Source organism: Amblyomma maculatum, chromosome 6 (genome assembly GCF_055883805.1).
Source record: "Amblyomma maculatum isolate TAMU_Amacu chromosome 6, ASM5588380v1, whole genome shotgun sequence".
NCBI lineage: Eukaryota > Metazoa > Arthropoda > Arachnida > Ixodida > Ixodidae > Amblyomma > Amblyomma maculatum.
The window spans coordinates 149,480,427-149,501,929 of NC_139349.1; the positions used below are offsets into that span (position 1 = coordinate 149,480,427).

Here is a 21,503-nt window from a genome sequence, read left to right on the forward strand (position 1 = left end):
TTGTCTGGGTTTTATTGTGTTTTCTCCGCAATAGCCATCACCTTAGAGTTGGTGCCTGTTCACATCGCTCCTGTCCGTCTTCGACGTACTTTTGACATATTTTTTGTTGTGAACGTGAATTAACTCGACCAACTTGCTTAACTTTAGTTTTCTTTAAGATGACCTCGTTGGCTCTTCGACGGCCACGCGCTAATGCGTTGTAGCCTGGTCTCCTTGGCAATAAAGAGTTAATGAAGTTGCGGATTTTTGTTTTCAGTTCTGCTTTATTATGTTTCAAGTATAAAACAATTTGCTTAATTTCAAGTTTTGATGAAATGGCGTTGGTTTCAGGTACGACATATTACGCCCCTGGCGACATCCCTAAAGTCGAAGAATGATGTTGCAGGAAGGGAATTGTGTAAATCAGTCCTAATGAAAGTCCCTGTGGGCAGAAAAGGTCATACAGCTACTGGCAAAAAGTAAGATCCCTTCCATTTCGCTATGTAGTTTGTTCATAATCAGATGTTCAGGTAGTACTTCAGGCATGGTAGACAAGGGTCTGTTTGCAAACAGTGCAGAATTATACTGGTACACCAATTTCCCGCATGCATTGTGTTTCAGACCTCATATAAAACGAAAATAAGAAATGCGGATAATGTTTGCTTTGCTGTATAGGGGCTGACGTCCCTGAACGACTCGGGCTATGGGACACCACTTATGTCCCAAGAATCTTTAGCGCGCACTGAAACCGTACAGTGCATGGGCGGCATGTTTTTCACCTCCATCGATAAGCGGTCGCCGCGGTCGGGTTGGTACCCACGTCTTCGAGTTCAGCAGTAGAACGCTCTAACCAGTGAACCACTGTGACGGGACAAATGTGGACATGTCTCTCATAGCGTCTCTCATAGCCTGAGTCGCTTTGGGACGCTAAACCCCACAAGCCAAACCAAATGTGGACATGTTCTACTTTGAGTTCTATGTTTATATTAATAGTTGCTTCGTTCGACACATTTGAACAAGGTAGTTCTAATGGCACAAAGGTCAACTGTTTTTTCTTTTCTGTTTCACTTGAAGGTATCGATGTTTTCCTCAAGAAAAGTTGTTATAGAATTGGCTTAGCCATATTTCAATCTGCCGCAGTAATTATATTGCAATTCAACATTATGTACAGCGCGAATAACATAGACAGGGGAAGAAACACGCAAACAAACAAGCGTCGACTGTCAACTGAAATTTTATTAGGAAATACTCGTGCTTATAAAGGCCTCAAACCCAGCACATGCAGGCGCACAAAGCATGAAACACAACAAAAACAACAAAAACAGCAAACCAAACCACACGTGCGCATTAGCCTCATTGCACTTCAGCAGTACTCCTAAGATAGTTCAGTTCTACCTGGTGTAACGCCACCGAAGGTTTCGCAACGCACGCGGTGCGCAATGTGGCGATCAGATACGCCTCTACTATTTCCCGGCACACCTAATTCCTGTGGCTGAAGACAACGTTGGCACGCTCCAAATCAAGAACACACACGCTATCATTTCCTTTGCTAGTCACGGCAATGTAAAACGGGATTTGATGAAGCGGCAGAGGCCCCCAGCGACCTCTCGTGCTCTCTCAGGCGGACGTTGAGGCCCCTTCCAGTCTGCCCATAATAAAGTTTTCCACATAATACGGGTATGTTGTGCACGACGCCCGTGTTGCACGGCACGTATCTAATCACGTGTCTGACACCTCACGCTCTTGCAATGGGCCTCGACTCGTCCATTCTTTTCCTGACCACGGCACAAATCTTGCCAACCTTATTCTCAGCAGTAATGCCACCTGTATGCCGAACCTGCCGGCAACTTTTTTGAGACGATGGGAGACACCATTTAGATATGGAATGGGGGCAATCTTCTTTTTATCACCTGTACTTTCCTGGGCTTTTCGGCAACCCCCTATCATTTTCACCAAGAGCCTCTCCGTCAGACGCGCGAGGCTCTGTACCGGAAAGCCAGCCTCTTTGAGCCTTGAAACCTGTGCGTAGAAGCTGTCCTCTATCAAGTGTGGGCAGGACTTAGTCACTGATGACCCATGGCATGTCATTGCTAGGCCATCTTTAACAAGCCTTGAGTGACCAGACTCGTGGCTTAGAAGGGATTTTCGCGATCGTTGTGCATATTTCCAACCCAGGTGATCTTCGGTAAAGGGCAGATTAATATCCAGAAACTGAAAAATGTTGAACGTTCACCAAATCGCCTAGTTTTCGATATTGCAATTATTTATATGCCTCTTCCCATGTAGGGAACTGAGCAGACAGTGACGAAGTAGGAGGAAAACGAGGACTAAGGGTAGTTCCGAAGGGGCCACTGGCTCGAGCAAACCTGCACCAGATTCCCATTCATGTTTTAAGCTTAACTTTTCTACTTTTTCCTCAGGAGCGAGCAAGAAGCGGCTTCTTCAGCGTGAGGTAACATTCTCGTATCGTAACTCCGTGTTCGTATCGTGTGATTGCAGTTAGCTTACCGGGAGGAGCTTGACGCTGTGAGCTCTCTGTCAGGGCTCTCGCGCTGCTCGACGGAGGGGCCTGATGAAGCCTCCCGCTGCTGTGTGCTGTACTCAGCCTCCAGGCACGGCGTCAGGTCGGACGAGCTGGGCTCCTCCTCGAGACCAGCCTGCGCGCAGAGCGCCTTCTCAAAGGACAGGAAAAGATTTCACCTCAATGGGTCTTTTTTTTTTTCACTTTTTTTACCTCACACACACAAGCCGCAACACTACCCAGTACAATAACAAATCAATTAGCCCTATTCGTAATTTTCTAATTTGAATGCATTGGATCAAAATCAGTTCTGTTTTAGCCACCAATTCGGCTCGAACATTTAATACGAATTTGTGCTTTCAGTTGAAATAACTGGTCACTCATCAAGATCAAATGGTTCACCAATTGAACTCAATGGCATACCTATTGGGCCCAAATGGTTTGAGCTTATTGCATAAAAAACAAATTCGATTTTGTAATTTTCTAGAGGAGTACAAGAGTGCCAACATTTATACAAGTGGATTGAAATGACAAGAATTACAAGCCTTTACATAAATTAAGAGAGGCAAGCATGCATCACACACACGGAACTGATATAGATTCAATGCTTATACCCACAAGACACTTTGCACAGACTTATATACTCCATTCGCTGGAAACTACTGCTGGAGCCAGCGACACTTCTCTATTATTCAGTCATCTTATTTATATATGCGCGCACTAATGCTAGACACGATGAAATCAATTAGGACGTATAAGAGCGAAATAATTTTTATAACTTAATTTTTTCCCTATTACCTCTTACAGATATATATACATATGTATAGATATATCCGTCAAGGATATCACTGCTTCACGCTTGGACTTTTCCCATTGAGAATGTTTCCTTTGGACCAGATGGAACTAATGAGTGTTTTCACCTGATAGTCGCGGTTTCAACTGAACACTGCAGTCAGTTCGAAATTGTCCAATTAACCAAGCTAGTAGTGATGAAACCATTTGGAACCTCAAAAATCAGCTGTTTATTCCTTGTTGGAATACCTAAATGCATGAAACAAACAAACAAAAAAAACTAATGGAGAACCAAAATTAATTTATAAGCTCAGCTGTATGACCTGTTAGAATCAACTGGTTCTTTTGGATCAAGGTGGAATGCTCACTTGGACCCATTGGGTCTTTTACTGTGATTGGTTTCGATTCACTCACAACTGAAGAGACCCATTAGGTTCTTCCAATCTGGAAGTCCAGTTCAAAACCCAAATGGTATCTTCACTCTCAGTTGGAAAGTCCACTTGGTTTCTTCGCTCCCATTTGGAAGCCCAAATGATGAAGCCCAGGCAATCTGGCTGGCTACATAAAGGACGGCACACCGGGCGGAACCTGCATTTCGGCAGCAGTGCTTCTTGAACACACACCTAAGCATATCTGCTTTTGTAGGTGAAAATAGTCATATCTTGTTTCATTCGTGCTTTGCATTTGTGCACTGCTGCAGAGCGAGGGTGCCACTCCTGTGCTTCTGTGCTTGATATTACCTTGTTTAGTGTGCAGTTTGTATGAACAATGCCCAAAAAGGCAATTGAACTTCGTAGCGAGATACATGAAGACTTTGAGGAAATTAAAGAAGTTCTAGAAGAGCTCAAGATTCTCAAGATGGGAATAAAAGAGGAAATTCAGGAAGTACTTCGAGAGAAGAGGGCTCTTAAATCACAAAACGCTAAACTGGCTGAAACAATTGAGGAGCTTGAACGATACCGGCGCTCTAAGAACATGGAAATTAAAGGCATTTCTTTTGACGCTGAGCCAGTTTCCATAGTAAAGAAAATTGGCAACCTTGTAGAAGAAGACATTAATGAAGCAGCTATTGACATATGTCACAAATTTTCTCCCTCAAAACACAATGAGACTAACATCATTGTATGGCTTGTGCAACGCACTAAAAGAAATGCCTTCCTCGCAAAGCGAAAATTGACACCAAAAAACTTCGGTTTTCAGTAGCAAATCCAGTGTTTGTGAATAAGCATTCGACTAGGAAGGCGAAACAACTGTAGGGAGAAGCTAAGAAAAAGGAGGAGGTCGGAGGGAAATATGTCTGGACAGCTGGAGCAAAGGTGCTGGCTAGACGAGATGAAACTGCGTCTATCCTGCATATTTCCAAGATTGAAGATGTAGACGAAATGAAATAGATAGCCAGAACCGGAGTAATACATATGAATAAGAAAAATGGATACCCCGAACAGCCTTGAGTGTCGCTATTACGATTTTAGAGACTTTAATGACACCTACTTAGGCTTTACCAGATGCCTTTCTGTATTGCATATAAACATTCGTAGCATGAGGAATAAGCACGACAGTATATATGAATTACTCGAACACACTAAATGCCGTTTTGACTTACTGTTTGTTTCGAAAACATGGTTATCAGAACACGAAAGTCCGGTACAGAACCATCGGTTTAAGAAACAGAACCATCGGTAGTGGTGGTGGCGTAGCCGCATATATAAGAAATAGCATAAAGCATAAAGTTGTTCCAGAATTCTCACTGAAAAATCAAATGTAAAATGTCTTTTAATTCATTCCAACCTGGGCTCAGTAGCCGTGGTTTATAGACCACCCTGTGGGAATAAAAGTCGTTTTTTTTTTCTTTTATAGAAGACCTCTTATATTACACCTAAATAAATCTGGTGAAAACTTCGCAATATTAGATGACATGAATATAAATACGTTAGCGGATGATACATATGCACGACAACTCAACACTGTAATACATTTCTATGCATGTTTAAATGTTATCAATCAGGTGTGACTGAACACAGTTCAACACTGATTGACTTGGGCGTCACAAATGTGCATCCTCCTGCCTCCTCAGCCGGTGTTCTTTCTGCAGATGTAAGCGATCACCTTCCTGTTTTCTGCTTCTTACCACTTTCTGAACTAATAGCTAATAAAACTATTCACTATTATCGCCACATAAACGATAATTATCTTGAATATTTTCGCTCACTGATCATCAATGTCAACTGGGGATTGATACTAAATGAGCCTAACTGAAACGAAGCATGCAATTTATTTTTTTCTTACTTTGTTGCCTGCTATGACAACGCTTTCCCTACGAAAACTATTACTAGACAGCGTAATAAATGAATGAGGAAGCCTCGGATAAATCCTGCACTCTACAAAAAAATACAATATAAAAATAAAATGTACCAATCATTTGTAAAAACTCGCGATGTAAATGAACGTGTCCAATATAATAAATATCGAAGTCAAGTTAGCACTGAAATAAAAACTGCGAAACTTCTTTACTATGAGCAGCTATTTAAACGGGTTTCTAACGACCCGAGGAAAATGTGGAACGAAGTTAGCAGTCAAGCGGGAAAGAATGTGCAAGCAAAAACTTTGATTGTTACATCATATGACTGTAGTCTCGGTTTTACGGAATCAGTTGTTGCAATAAATGACCATTTTATAAACTGTGGAAATTATTCCTGTAGTGATTAAGGCACATCTGCACTTGTTTTACCAAATACTAGCGTCGTCAACTCAATAATATTGTCCCCAACCTCGCCAGATGAAGTAAAATTAATAATAGATAAACTGAAAACAAACTCTGCCGTTGGATTGGACGATATTAAGGCTGTTCCCGTAAACCATGTATCCGACATCATTTCACCAGCTTTAGCTCACATTATCATTCGTATGCTTGAAACAGGAGTATTGCCTGATAAACTTAAAATAGCTAGAGTGTGCCCAATCCATAAAGGGGGAAGTGATAATTGTCTAAAATAATTACGACCCATATCTGTGCTTCCAATCTTTTCGAAAGTGTTTGTAACTACTATAAATGAACGATTAACAAGTTTTGTTGAGAAATATACTATAATGAGTGCTGCTCAGTATGGATTTCAAGAAAACAAGTCGTCTCAGTATGCTCTACTGAATATCAAACATGAAATATTATAAAATATTGAAAAGCGTTTGTATACAATAGGTCTATTTTTAGATCTGAGGAAAGCTTTCGACTGCGTTAATCATGATGTCCTTCTTTCTAAGCTTTACAGCTATGGAATACGGGGAAATGCCCACAACCTCTTAAAGAATTACTTGAATAGTAGATATCAGTATGTATCTTCTAATAACCTGTTGTCGCCAAGAATAAAAATTGCAAATGGTGTTCCACAGAGATCAATATTGGGACCTTTATTATTTAACATATATTTTTATGATCTTCCCTCTATACCTTTCACACCCTAAATCATTTTGTATGCAGACGATACAAACATTCCAACACACCATTATCAGTCTTACAAGAGGACGTAAACAATTACTAAAGCCATCTCTCTGATTGGTTCCACATAAATAAGCTGCAACTAAACGTCAATCAAGCAAAATATGTTATATTTAGGCCAATAAACAAGCCACTCTGTAATGATATTACAATCATGTTCCGCTGCAAAAGATTACACGAGGTAAAAGAGCGAAAATTCCTAGGCGTTTGGTTTCGAAATGACATGTCATGAATGCACATGTCCATTAACTAGCTGGAGAATTAAGTAGAGCTGTCGGATGCATATATAGAATTATTGAACTTATTCATCTATGGTTGAAGAAAACGTTGTATAGCACACTTGTTCTTTCTAAACTGTCACACGGTGCTCTAGTATGGGGAACAACTACTGCCAACAATTAAAACCTGTTGGTAGTATTACAAAAAAGGGTATTAGGAATATTGAGAACTATCATGGTAAGCCACGCGATCTTCCTACTGAGCATCTATTTATTAAATATACAATACTTCCAGCCACACAGATATATACTACTACAAATTATTGCAACACATAAACAACAGTAAGCTATACCTAACCACTTCAGGTCAAACTACGTCTAAGTACTCACTGCGTAAAGAGCAAAAAAGAATACCAGTAACTAGAACTAACTACGGCCGACAGACCTTAAATTTTCAGATACCGCATTTAATTAACATCGTGTCAGTAAACTCAATTTTCAACATCCCATATTTAAACAATATGTCAAATTATATTTGATAAACCACCCCATCTCTTTTCCTTAAGCGTGCCATCCACCACGACTGTAAATACTAATGTATATATGTATATTTAATATTTTCTGTGCAACATGAGATATCATGCTATTTATTTTTACATGTATGTACGTATACATATACATGTTTGTTTATTATTTATTCATGTTTTTGTGTGCAACTATATACATTTGAATGTATATGAGTAATATATACATATATCTGTATTTTGTTAATAATTAATCATCCTGTATGCAAATTGTATAAAAAGCGAGCATTTCTGTTTATACACATTTACTGTAGATAACCATATTGTATTTTAGCATTACTTTGATGATGTATTTAAGGCTGAAATTGCTATCTGGGGCAGGAGCCTCTGTCAGGCCTTGTGCCTTTAGCTTCTGCTCCACTTTCACTGTAGAAAGGAATCTAAAAAAGAAAGAAAGAAAGAAAGAAAGAAAGAAAGAGAGAAAGAAAGAAAGAATTCACGTTACCACTATGCCACGCAGACGCGTTCACAACAGGCACAATAAAAATAATAATAATTGGTTCACAGGAAGGGAAAGGCGCAGTATCTGTCACACTTGTCTCTGTGGACACCTGAACCGCGCCGTGCAGGAAGGGAGGAAGGTGGGAGCAAAGGTGTAAAGAGAGAAAGAGGAGCCGTAGTGGAGGGCTACGTGGTAAATTCGGCCACTAACGTGCGCTGACAACGCAAAGCACGCGGGCGCCTCTTCGTTTCGCCCCCATTGAAACGCAGCCGCCGAGGCCGGGATCGAACCCGGGTACTCCAGCATAGTAGTCGGGCGTCTTACCACTGCACTACCCCGGCGGGGCCACTACAGGCATGAAAGTGGGTTCTGCACTGAACGCCGGTGAACTTTGATGCGCTAAACGGAACGCTGGTTGTGTTCGATGCAACGCGCGGTCGCCCGCAGCTCCACATTCGGTTCAGCAGCGTTAAACCCCTCTAAGGAGGTGGTAAAGGGTGGCAGCTCCTGGCCCTACGGGGCTGAGACGCTAGGTCAACGCCGCTTGAGGCGGGGGCTAGCCAGCCACTTATTTTTTCTTTTGTAGGCCGTCATTGCACCCGCCATCGCTTCGGTTGTGGTGGACGACGGCTGTTGTTGCGGCGCGCGTCTTTCTTTCCCTCTTCTTTTATTTCTTGTCTATTTTCTCTTCTGTCTGCACGAGGCAGCGGAGGTGGCTTAGCTACAGAGCCAGTAGCAGGTCCGTGCATTTTCTTTTCTTTCTTCCTACGGCCACAACAACAACAACAACAACAACAACAACAACCCCTCTAATATTTTCCAGGGGAGAAATATGCACAGAAGGAAACTACACCCACGTCGCCCACGCGCTGCTCTGTACATTCAGCCACCGGTTACTCGCAATGATGCATTCAAGTACAGCTTTTTTCTGCGAGTAATTAATGAATGGAATGCACTACCAGAGTCTGCCGTCAAGTCTTCTTCCATAGGCGTATTTACAGATTGGTTGAAAGCCCGTCTTTTCTGAAGATCCAGTGTTCTAGGATATTTTTGGTTTCTGTTTTTTTTTTAATGCATGTTACAAGTGTTCTGCAGCGCATTCTATCTCTTTTTTATGCATGCAAATAATTGCACTTTCTTTTTGTTTCGTGTGATGTGACAGCACAATTTTGTATCTTTGTGTTCAACCACTTCTATATTGGCCCTCTCTATAGCTTACAGTATAATAAACAAACCGACATGGATGCGGAGCCGGTAGTGGTCATTCTGTCGACGCCTTCAAGACGATAGAAAGAAATAAGTGTCAGCTGAAGGATGGTTAATCGGAAGGTGTGAAGTAGGACCCTAACTGCAAGTGCATAGAAACATGTTTCTCTCAAGTTCTCTACCTCAGGACATTGCACAAACAAAATATCTGCACAACTGTGCTCAGATGTTTGCATCACCGAGCACCGTAATTATCGGCTGATTTTTTTAGAGCTAAATAAGAAAACTGTACGCAAGTCCTAAGGAGGTTGCGACCGAAATAACTGCACAAGGATGCAAGCAAATGGCGCCAGGCTTCCCGTTGGTGGGCGGCACCTCCAGTGCGAAAGCAGTGTACCCACCTGTGTGGTGCCGTGGACCTTACTGAGGTAGAAGATGTAGAGAGGCTTTGCTGCCAGGAGCCAGGGAACGCTCGCGAATGCCACCAACAACAGGATCTTCTCCACGGTTTTCTGCACAGTCGACAAGACATCGAGTAACCTTCAATATCGTACAGGCGTCGTCGCATTCTGGGATTTGCTTTTTTTTTTTTTTTTAGCGAGAAATCTCGGCTACTGAGCTGTGGTACGTGGATTTCATCTAGCAGGCCGCAGCGTTTTCATGGACGCGAAACTAAAAGGCATCCGTGTGATGTGCGTTGAAGATCTGCAGTTGTTCTGAATTAATCAGGAGCAATACGGCAGTATGTAAACGGGTCGAAAGTGTGACGCAACCGTTCTTTGTGCAGTGCTCAAGGTGATGTATTTCGCTTCCAATTTAATATTAATCTCCTAGTCAAGTTGGAGTCTATAGTTTGTGTTGGGGATTCTAACAGATAACCTATGTAGCTCTAATTGTATGCTATGCCGTTAATAATATGTGTAGGTGTCCAACAAGAAGTTAGAGAGATGGTGTGCCTTCATTCCTCAAAAGAATCAAACTAAATACCTAAATACAGAAGCTATCATGTAAACTCTCAGGCTTAAGCATCTACGAATATATTTTTCATTTCTCGGAATGTACGGCCGCTTACTGGGTATCGATATGCCAAAGAACTCCAAGACATTCATGAGGAACTGGAAGATGAATCTGTTGTCTCTATAACGCTATATTTCAGCCAAATTATTCTTCATCTTCAAAGTTTTGGTAACCAAATGTATTTGGAAGCGGAGTAGCGCACCCTTGTGGTCACGCGCTCAGACTTGCCCCTGTTCTAGTTTTATGCTGCCTTGAACGTTTCCGTATCGGAATGATCGTATATAGGTTATATGCATGAAACATTGCGTCAACGCAGTAATTGCCCTGTTTAACGGAAATCTGATACAGCATCTCAGCAGAAATCTGATACAGCGCAGTGCCTGCTGTCATCGACGGTACCGGAATCATGGAAGAACGCAAACATTATCCTCATTCATAAGAAACGGGATGCTAAGGACTTTAAAAATTACAGACCAATCAGCTTACTGTCTGCTACGTATAAGGTATTTACTAAGGTAATCGCTAATAGAATCAGGACAACCTTAGACTGCAATCAAGCAAATCATCAAGCAGGTTTTCGGAAACGGTACTGTACTATCGATCATATCCACACCATCAACCAGATGATAGAAAAATGTTCGGAATATAACCAGCCCTTACACATAGCATTCATTGATTACGAAAAAGCATTTGACTCAGTAGAAACCTCGGCGGTGATGCAGGCATTGCGAAATCAGGGAGTGAACGAGCCATACGTGAAAGTGCTGGAAGATATATATAGTGGCTGCACAGCAACCATAGTTCTGCATAAAGAAAGTAACAAAATTCCCATAAAGAAAGGTGTTGGACAAGGAGACACAATCTCCCCAGTACTATTCACAGCTTGTTTAGAGGAAGTATTCAGAGACTTGGAATGGGAGCAGTTAGGGATAAGGGCAGATGGAGAATACTTCAGTAATCCGCGATTTACTGTTGTCATTGCCTTGCTAAGCAACTCGGGGGATGAACTGCAAATAATGGTTGATGACCTAGACAGGAAAAATAGAAAGGTAGGCTTAAAAATCAATGTGCAGAAGACTAAGGTAGTGTTCAACAGCCTCGGGAAGGAACAGCAGTTTACATTAGGCAGCGAAGTACTGGAAGTAGTAGGCGAATATGTCTGCTTAGGACAGGTAGTAACCGCAGATCCGGACCATGAAAAGGAAATAACAAGAAGAACAAGATGGGGATGGAGCGCATTTGGCAACCACTCGCAGATTATGACTAGCAGATTACCGGTATCGCTCGAGAGCAAAGTATACAACAGTTGCATCTTACCTGTACTCACCTATGGGGCTGAAACGTGGAGGCTAACGAAGAGGGTGCTACTTAAGTTGAGGACAACGCAGAGGGCTGTGGAATGAAGAATGGTAGGGATAACGTTAAGAGATAGGAAGCGTGCAGAGTGGGTCAGAGAAATAACTCAAGTTGCTGACATACTAGTGGAAATCAAGAAGGAATGGGCATGAGCAGGATATGTGTTGTGCGAAGAGAGGATAACCGATGGTCGCTAAGGGTAACAAACTGGATTCCATAAGGAGGAAAGCGTTGCAGGGGGCGGCAGTAAGTTAGGTGGGCGGAGGAGGTTAAGAAGTTCGCAAGGGTCAAGTGGAAGCAGCTAGCACAGAACCAGGTTAATTGGAGAAATATGGGAGAGGCCTTCGCCCTGCAGTGGATATGGTCAGGCTGCTGCTGCTGTTGATGTTGATGACACGGCATCGGCGCAGTAGTGCGAAGCACCGCCAAGCGGTATGGACGCGCGCGCGCCGAAAGGACTGGAATCTTAGGCTGTCTGTGGAGTTATTGTTTAACGTTTCCGCAGGGTGCGACAGAAGATAGCGACAATACCAAGTGACCCGACGAGCTCCTTATACTCTGACAAATATTCGGACAATACCTCTGCATCAAGTATTCGCTAAAATGTACGACGTGTTTTCAGCGCGAATGCGTCTTTCCTTGCTTGAGTACTCCCATCTTCTACGTTACAACGCAATAATCTCAAACTTCGTCGTAGCCTACACCTGTGGTGCGCTAATAGACGGGCCGCTGTGCATTTTTTTTATAAAACTTTATTTTGAAACAGAGATGCCAAATGCCTTTAGCAATGCGCTGCTGCGCCAGACTTCTTCCCGGGCACAAGAAATATTTATCACAGTCTCCCAAGACGACTTATCTATTTGGCTAGGACTGACTGCATATAAGCTCAGGGGCATTACAGCCTTAATCTCCGCAGGTACTAGTGGACTGAACGTTTGGGAAAATATTTGGTTTGCCTGATCCTCGGCAGGAATGGCCCCGGTTTGTCAACTGTACGAGAGGGGCCCGGGGCCTTTTCGGGCCAGCTCTTCGAGAGCCGTCGAATCAGGCTACGAAAGGCGAGTCTCATCCCGTATGGACGATTTCAGTTTTGATGCCTCGGCGCAGCCATCTTAGTTTGATGGTGGCGCCCCGTATGAGCCAAACTAGGAAAGTCCGCTCCGGCTCCTCTTGAAGCCATCTTGGGCTGTGCTGTGCGTGTTGATGCTGAGATTCGACAGTGCAAAAGTGCTGTTTTGCGGTGTTTGTGAAAGCTATCCGACCCCTTGGTGCTATTTTGTGGTTTGTTTGAGCTCGCCAGCAAACCGTATGTTATCCGTTTGGCATGGCGGCAGCAGTAGGAAACAGCACTAGCGGCCGGGGCGACCGCGAAGGACTGCGCTCCGTTTCCGCAGGCCGAACTCGTCAAGAGTTAACTCTGAGGATGCATCTGTTGTATCTCCACGATACATGTATTTTCTATTATATTTTATAATAACAATGGTATCTGTACACACAGACACAAAGCGAATGAACCGTACGGGCAGCTATCGAATGCGGAATACAAATACTACGAAATATGTTTTTCAGTCATCGCCGCATTGATTTAACGTGAAGTGCGACCCATTTCGATATACGATCGAGCTATCCTGCTTCAACAATATATACTTTCGAGTTAAACCACGGTTCAAGAACAGCACGTAAAAGAAGTAGTGTCTAAAGTATCATCCGTCGACGTTTTTATGGGTGTTCGTCCTGCGGCGCAACCACATCGTATCCCCGTCCCGTACGTCGTAGTAGCATCGTTTGCGTGCCGTATTGTTGAGCAAAACTTCGCAGAACGTGCGCTCTCGGCTGCACCATGAACATTCGCAGCACATACAGCAGCGCTTACGAAAGCAGCCCCGCCCGCTGGCGCGGCGGACGACGGCACTCTCGCCGAGCGCTACTCCCTCATCGCTAGGCCTAAATTGTTTCGTATCGAAGGCACATCCGACGGTGCTTTGTAATTGCTCAGCGCTAGAGTAAATGGGCTCTCATGGAAACTGCCTTATTGCCGATCCCATTGTATAGGTAAAAGAAAGATGCAAATTTCGTTGACTCCTTAGCAGCGGAGCCAGCGTGTAGACGATGAGCCGCTCGCCGCACCAGCGGCAATGCGTTGTGAAACTTATTTGTATTGCAGTTATCAATAACACGGTACGGGTCAGAAATCCCCAAGCAATACCTTTTCTTTTTTTTGCTGTCGGCTTATTGTTTAAGTGAAGAGCAGATTTTAGCACGCTCTTCTGGCGCTGACGGAAGAGATCCACCGTATATATATCGTTGGCGCGGAGGGCTTGCGGGAGGCTGTCCGGCATGTGTGTTTACTACGACGGAGGAAGCGAAATGGGCACCATATTCGTGAGTCCGTCATTTGCACTAAGTTTATCTGGTTTACGCAAAACGTTCACAGGCGAATTAAATCAGGATAAACAATAAAGCGGTGAAGCACAAACATATCACAGCCACACTCAAACTGTCGTTGCATGCTTCCCGCATACGCTCTCGGCAATCATCTTGCGACTTTTTTGAATGCTTGTGAAGTCCAAGATCACGCATTGCGCTCCCGATGACATTACCACTAAAATGGGCGCTAGTAAAGGTATTTAAGTCTCTCAAACAACAATATACTGAAATGCAAGGCCGTTCTGTTATGCATGAAGCGTGCGAATGCACAGCCCACTCGGTACTGGCAACAAAGGGCCGGCGCAAGGAATCTGTTAAGTGAGTATTTTCCTCCTCTCCTGCTTGCTCTCGGTAAAATGGTACCGGCCACCTCAGTCATGTCTGGAAGCAAAAATTCCCCAATGAGGCCGAAAAGTTACATTTCCACGGCCTTCTTGCAGCAGCTTGAAACCTGCGTCAATTTAAAAGAAAAAGTGAGACACCTGCGTCGGGTAGAGCAGGTCCTGGTAGCAGGGCTCCTTGGTGTACGTCATGAGGAACATGTTGATGAACATGATGAGCAGGCTCCGCGAGCAGCCCACGCCCTCGCCGTTGGGTGCGCCATTGGGCAGAGTCCACTTGTACACTATAAGGGCGACCAGGTAGCCGAACAGAGAGCCCAAGAACAGAACCTCCGGAATCAACTGGCTCCAAATGTTCAGGTAGCGGCGAAGGAACCTGATTTGTTGAAAAGCACGAAAAGAGAATGTTCACTTTAAATGAAGCATTTGTGAAACACTGTTTTTAATACAGGTCGTCAGTCTCAACCTGCCTGATGAAAGCACTTCATTTTAAACAATGGCGCGGAACAGCCCCCTTTTGTTCGATCTTTCACTTGACTTTAAAATCACCTTCATAACCCTCTGCAGCTGCTATTGGGTAATTTGTAGATCAAAGTATTCATCTACAAAAATAAAAGTCACTGCTTTATGATATAACGGGTTGCTGTATATAAAAATGCTAGTGGGCATCTGACTGCAGTAATGGCACTCAAAAGGGCGTTGCAGTCCACAACAGCTAGGGAGGGAAAGCGAACCCGAAAAAGTTGTACTGCGGAAAATAATCCGGGAAGTTTGAAACGGACCAACAGTGCGGTTGGATATGTGGGTCGAATGAGAAATAAAATTTTTGTGGTAGAGGGTTATCGCGATCATGGGTTTGGGAAGATTATTTTCAGAAAGTATGTTTTGCGGAGCGAGTTACAGCATGACTCCCTGGCTGCACGCCTCCCATGCATTCGCACTTATGCCTCATTTTGCTGCACTATCCAGACCTTTTTCTTTTTTGGCCGGTGATGCGAAAAATGTCCCGGGAATAATTTTTTCTGCTAGTTCTTTCATCTTGTTTTTGAAAATTGATCACTTATCCGGAACAGAATGGCGACGAAACGCAGAACGATAAAAAACGAAAATGTTCGTGATTTCTTTTAACTGAATCTTCATTTCCTTTGTCGTACTCACGGATTATTTTCTTGAATGTCTGGCAGTATGTGGGGAAGAAAACAAGAAAACCTAAAGTGTAATGCATGACAGAACGGTCACTGATTTCACGCAGGTAAGTGATCGATGTTAACCTTTCAGGGTTTTTGGTTAGTGTTATGTCCAGAACGTTTAAAGATCTATGAGTAATGCGAGCCGGCTCTGTCGCGAGGCGTGCTACCGCAGCCCGGAGCACGCAAAAACGAGGCACACACCAAGCCGCACAGCGGGCATAGGACCCTCGGGCTTTATCGGCACTGCCTTATATAGTGACGGAAGCAGTGGTACGATCTCGCGGAACACGAACATACTACAGGTTCGAGTGCCAATTTCTCCCAGATCAAATTTAAACACACGTCTAAATTGTAATGAGTCGAGAAACAAGTGGCTCTTAGAAAATACCGGTCAATCACACAATCCAGGCCGTCAAAACAGTGTTACTCGCCTTTCCAGCGCAGTCTTCGGTGGACCGAATGGCGTTTCGTCCTTGAAGTATCTGCATAGCAAATCGTCAACTTTATCATGTCTTGTTCGTAGAAGACATCAGTTTTGCGGGCTTGTCAATGTTTGGAAGGAAGCAACATGAAGGCAAACTTGTTTCGCTAAAAGCAGTTTCCATTGCTTTGGATTCGGGACGTGAAGTACAAAATGGGCTCTTTGATCAGCGTGTTTACGTTCGCGTCGAAATACTCTGCTCGCAAAAGTGGGTGGTGGTGGCAACACGTGTAATTTATTCCTTGCCAGCTGATAAGCCCCCCGTTTCTTGTGAAAAATAAAGTAGCACATGCGGTGATCTGTCAGGCGTCGCCAACTCGGAGCATCGCCCGAAATAATGAGAATAATGAGCAATGGGAAACAAAACAGATAGCTGTTAGGCGAGCGAAATTATTACGGACTCAGAAAAGATCCCGCCAAGCCAGTCTCTGCACGTCACGGAATCCCACAGAGAACCTGTTTTCGCACGCGACTGCTCCAGCATTGGCTAAATAAGTTGCGCCCTGAAAATCGCATTCATTCGAGGAACCGCTAACGTTTGAAACGACAGGCCAACCTCTCGTATTTTGTGTTTGTGTTGTCCTCTTGGCAAGATTATCCATATGCACGTCTAAGGGAATAAGGTTTCTTCGTAAACACAAGCAGGCACCACAGACACAGGAATGCAGTTGATTGTTTTATCGTTTTCAATGTTATTTAGAACGCAATACCGATTAGCCTCTTTCATGATCTACTAGTAGGTGCCCTTTCATCCTGCAGGTAGACATATAGGCGCTGTGATATGATTCCAGGGCGAAATTAAACCCCCACTTACAAGTGATTCCACGTGTTTAGCAGCACTCCGAACATCATCTGCATCACTCCGAGAATCACGGCCATTTTCATCTTGTAGGAATTTGTGAACGGAATTTTGTTCTGAGCCATAATCCACACCTGTAATAAAGAACGATATAAATGTGAACCACGGCACGCAGCAACGCAAGTGTTAGCTAACAGATGAGTGTCAGAACAGGGGCTGTTTGCGGACAAATACCTAACCTCTGATAGCAGGAACACAGCATGAAACCATAATTCTCGGCATGCAATGTTCTGGTGGGAGTGGGCCAAAAATTACTGACTACACCAAAGAGTGGTGTATAGACCGTTTTCGCGGCGAGGAGGAAAATAGCCTCGAACCGGAACGCGCTGCGCGGCTCCTCCTGTCTGGTATGTGCGGACGCAGGGATAGCAGCGAGGGCGGCAGGGCATTCTACGGAGAAAGCGCACACGTTGCAGTCTTTTGCACACAAAGTGTCTTGAATAGCCGCAAAGTATCTAAGCCGATTAGCTGATGTGAGCGACGTGCTTTCTTTCCCTGTTCTTTCTTCTTTCGCCCCTTTCTTTCCTTGATTTCCCTGATCGTTTCATTTCCGCCGGCCGCAGTTTAGCTGCTAAGAGCTGCCGCGGTTAACGCAATCTTTTTTTTTTTTTACTCAGTTGTTTGCATTAACAAAAAAATAACAACCAAAAGGAGATGATTAACAGAAGATAAAAGATTAACAGCGGGGGTATGGGCGTGTGTTACTCCACACTGTTCCACTTGCAACTCACTCAATTGGGCGAAGATGAGCAGCTTCTGAATTTCAAGCCCCAACCGAAAATGTTTCGCTTTGGCAGCCTTTCGTGCGAGTTCCGAACACTGTGTTGGTAGAGTAGGGACCGGAAAAACTGAATACCTGTGCAACAACGGCAGACTTTGAGCAACAAGCGGATGATATCAGACTTTGGGCAACAAGCGGATGATATTCCTTGCGGCAAATATTTACGAGATGCTGTCAGGTAAAGAAGAACTATTTCGATTCAGTCACCTGAGGTTAATGCAAGTATGAAAGAACCTGTCCCACTTGAAGACAACAATATACTAATAAATTGGTTGTCAACTTATTTAGTGAAACAGGGCTACAATATTTTTTTCTAAAACATGCATCTCGTAAAATTTTGCTGCCGATAATAAATGGGAATATGATCATAGGAATAGCAGCGATTGCTTGCAGTAAGCAAACCTTGCGACGAAAAAGGGACTATATAATTGCTGACAAAAGCAACTTTCGATGAGGTCATTATGGGACATAATTTAAGGTCCCTATTCCATAGGCATCATTTGTCCATTTTATCTTGTATTTTAATGTCAGCATGACGGCAGCGTCAGACAAACACAACTAACGCCCAGTCAGAGAAAATGCAGGATAGTAGCTTCCGCTGTTGACAAGTCATCGCCACTCCCCGCACATACCGGCAAACAGGTGGTTGAGTCATGTAGGCAATGCTGAAATCCGATTGCCTGGTAGTGGACGCTTGAACACCCTGCCTGATTGTCACCCAACAAAAGTAGCCAGGGTAGAGTAAATGGATCCGAAATGGATAGTGGATACTTAAGAATAGAATCCCAGTGGAGGTGTGGGAACTTCCGCAGTAGCCACTCAAGCAGTAAAGAGTATATGAATGATCGGGTGACCGAACAAATCTAGGGGCAACCTATTATATTCCATGATTATTACTCAACTGAATCTCCATACAGTCTGATGAATGGACAAAAATACACTTGTGGTGAACATATAACACAGCAGTATACGGTGCCGGTAATGTGAAGTTGCTGCATACGAAGTTATTAAACTCTCAAATCATATTATTAAGAGACTGAACAACAGGCATAATGTTGGCGCGAGTACGATTCCTGCTCGATATGCAATCGGAGATCTTCAGATACGTGAAATACTGCAGATACGTGAAATACAGCATCAGTAATGTTCTTGTTCCAGGAGGGAGCAGCATCTATTGTACGCAGTGAGATTAGGCCGAAGTCGGCAAACTTGTATTTTTGTTCGTTTGCATTATATGATGATAGATCAAGCTCTTGGCTCGCTTGGCCTGGTGTTATTCACCTTGTATGATGCAAGTGCATATCTTCCGTCCCTTACTACTATTCCTCAAATCATCCCAATACCTACGCTATGAACTGACTTTCATTCAGCAACCGGCACCGCGACAGGGATGGAAATTGAACACAACTCATGTAATGCGCTAGTTGCTTCAATCATATCGAACCAACTTGACATAAAACGTTCTATCCGATCCCTCTCAGCCCATTTTGTTATCGCCCTTAGATGTTGTAACCAGAAGAGCACGGTCACCTCGGTGGTTTACTCTGAGATAATATTCGAGGGCAGACTAAAGCTGAAGAGAGCCAGATAGCGCACCGAACAAACATAAAGTTGAGTTTTCTTAGACTTGAAAAAAAAAAGATAGTGGAGAACGGGTACAGCACATAGTTCTGGTCTGCTGTTTCAGTACCTGTTGACTGGAGCAAAAAGCTATATGTCACATGAAAATAATTTCCTGAAAACTTCGACATTAAGCGAAGCACCACTTCTTTTCATGAAAAAAAAAAAAAAACAGCGATTAAAGGGCAATGTCTGCTCACCGGGTCGAGGCCGAACGGGTACGGCGTGCCCAGATAGTTCTTGTCTGGGGTGAGGACGACGGCCGTGTCGGCAACAGTCTCGTTCCTGCGAACAAGAAAAGGGTAAGTGGTGTTTCATTCAAGCAACCGCGCAAGCTGTCGTTGCTTCGGTGGTCAGTGTAACGGTCGGTGTAACGTTAAGAGATAGGAAGCGTGCAGAGTGGGCCAGAGAAATAACTCGAGGTAACGGCATTCTAGTCGAAATCGAGAAATGGGCATGGAGAGGGCATATGTAATGCGAACATCTGATAACCGATGGTCGCTAAGGAAAACAAGTTCCATTCCAAGGGAAGGAAACCGCAGCAGGGGGCGGCGGAATATTCGGTGGGAGGAGGATAATGAATTCATTGCTCCTGTACATGAAGCTTGTATACAAATTGTCATTTTGATAAAACGGAAACGGAGAGCCGTCCATGTGCTGTGCGATGTCAGTGCAAGTTAAAGAACCCCAGGTGATCGAAATTTCCGGAGTCCTCCACTACATTTGGGACGTTAAACTCTATAACCAAATCAAAACCAAACCAAATTTCCAAGTCGGCATGTTCTCGATAGCGAACGCTTCTTAGAATTTTTGGTTACATTTTGATTTCGCTCTGTTAAGGAAAAGGAGGCGCCGGCGTGCGGGTTCCGGCCAGTGTTCGACTACTTCTCATCGATCAATTACTAGCAAATTTTGCTGAGAAAGTAAGTAGCCATTTGTTGAACTGGACAAACATAATGCACTGTACCTGGGCCTAACTTCAATTTGCCATTCCGCATAACACTAAAAAATGAGTCAAATATTGATCGCAGAGGAGGTATCAATTTCTAACTTTCCAGTTGCACTATACGAACTTTCTTCCTTGTCATCTAGGGCATTAAATGTTGAGTACAAGATTTTGTCATCCCATGCAGTCTTCAGCCAGGCCTGATGACACCGATGATGGGAAAATTGAAAAGGCTGCCAGGTAAAGGAAGGCGCTTACCCATACGGTATGTTGTCCGGGGCGCGCCACCTTGAGCCAAAGATGTTAGCCGACTTGGAGAATATGTCGTTGTAAATGAAGCCCGTGTAGATGCTGAACAGCCCCATCAGCAGAATAATGTAGCGACCGTTGAAAAATGTGTCCCATATCTGCGCAATGCAGAGAGAATGATTAAGAGCCCTGGCTCAAAGGACGATTTACGTCAGTCTGTTCGAACATGCTTTCCCCTAATATCACACTCAATGGTTGTCGAAAGAATTATCTTCATTAGGAATAAAGTCGAAGTGTTCGTATTGTGGTCAAAATAAAGCTCCTTTAGTATTCGTGGTGCTTAATTTAGGTGACGCGTGTCATACATTTATTTGATTCAGCGTTCGGTTTGCAGATGTTGTTAGCTTTCCGGTAGTGGGTACGTTGTATGCAATATTGTAACCTAATACGCCTACCTATTCATTTATAGAGCTGCCATATATGCAAAAAAGGTTGCTGATGTAGAACAATAGGCGCCACATACGCTTTCTTGTGCTTCGCCAGAACAAACAAATTTTAAATGAGCAAGGCTATAGTCGGCTCCTACTTTTACGTGGCAGTCTTTTAAGCGTGATCTTATCAGTTTATAAAAAGATTTCTTGGAACATATAATGTCCTAGCGCTTCGAGCAAAATATGGTGTTTCAGAAAACTAAGCGATTTTGGAAAGTCAATGGCAATCTCATGCTTATATAGCACTTAGTTTCAACAAATATAAGTTCATTCTGAACAGCCAAAAGGGGCACATTCGGTTATTTCGATTTTATAAAAACTAGATAGGAAGCTTGCTATGTCGTTTCTTTTACGAAGTCTTTCTCTGCATACATTGAATAATTTTTCATGCTTTAGAAAAAGATGGTGCATTGATAACGGTCAGTAATTCGATAAGCTGCTCTTATCTCCACCTTCCAACACTGCATTTTTTATGGTTGTCTGCAATATAATTGGAAATGTGCCACTAGA

At 43.5% G+C, this 21,503-nt stretch overlaps 1 protein-coding gene across 1 annotated transcript in view; it reads right to left on the minus strand.

The window, feature by feature from the left end:
• Nucleotides 1-21,503, minus strand: part of LOC146187009 (V-type proton ATPase 116 kDa subunit a 1-like) — a 127,263-nt gene that overhangs the window by 19,207 nt on the left and 86,553 nt on the right. Inside the window, exons 12-18 of the mRNA XM_084607545.1 lie at nt 20,512-20,660; nt 19,508-19,592; nt 16,862-16,980; nt 15,998-16,048; nt 14,518-14,752; nt 9,637-9,747; nt 2,488-2,636 (exon numbers count right to left, since the gene is read on the minus strand). Of these exons, the coding sequence (XP_084463671.1) occupies nt 2,488-2,636; nt 9,637-9,747; nt 14,518-14,752; nt 15,998-16,048; nt 16,862-16,980; nt 19,508-19,592; nt 20,512-20,660 (899 nt within the window). The remainder of the gene's footprint in view (nt 1-2,487; nt 2,637-9,636; nt 9,748-14,517; nt 14,753-15,997; nt 16,049-16,861; nt 16,981-19,507; nt 19,593-20,511; nt 20,661-21,503) is intronic.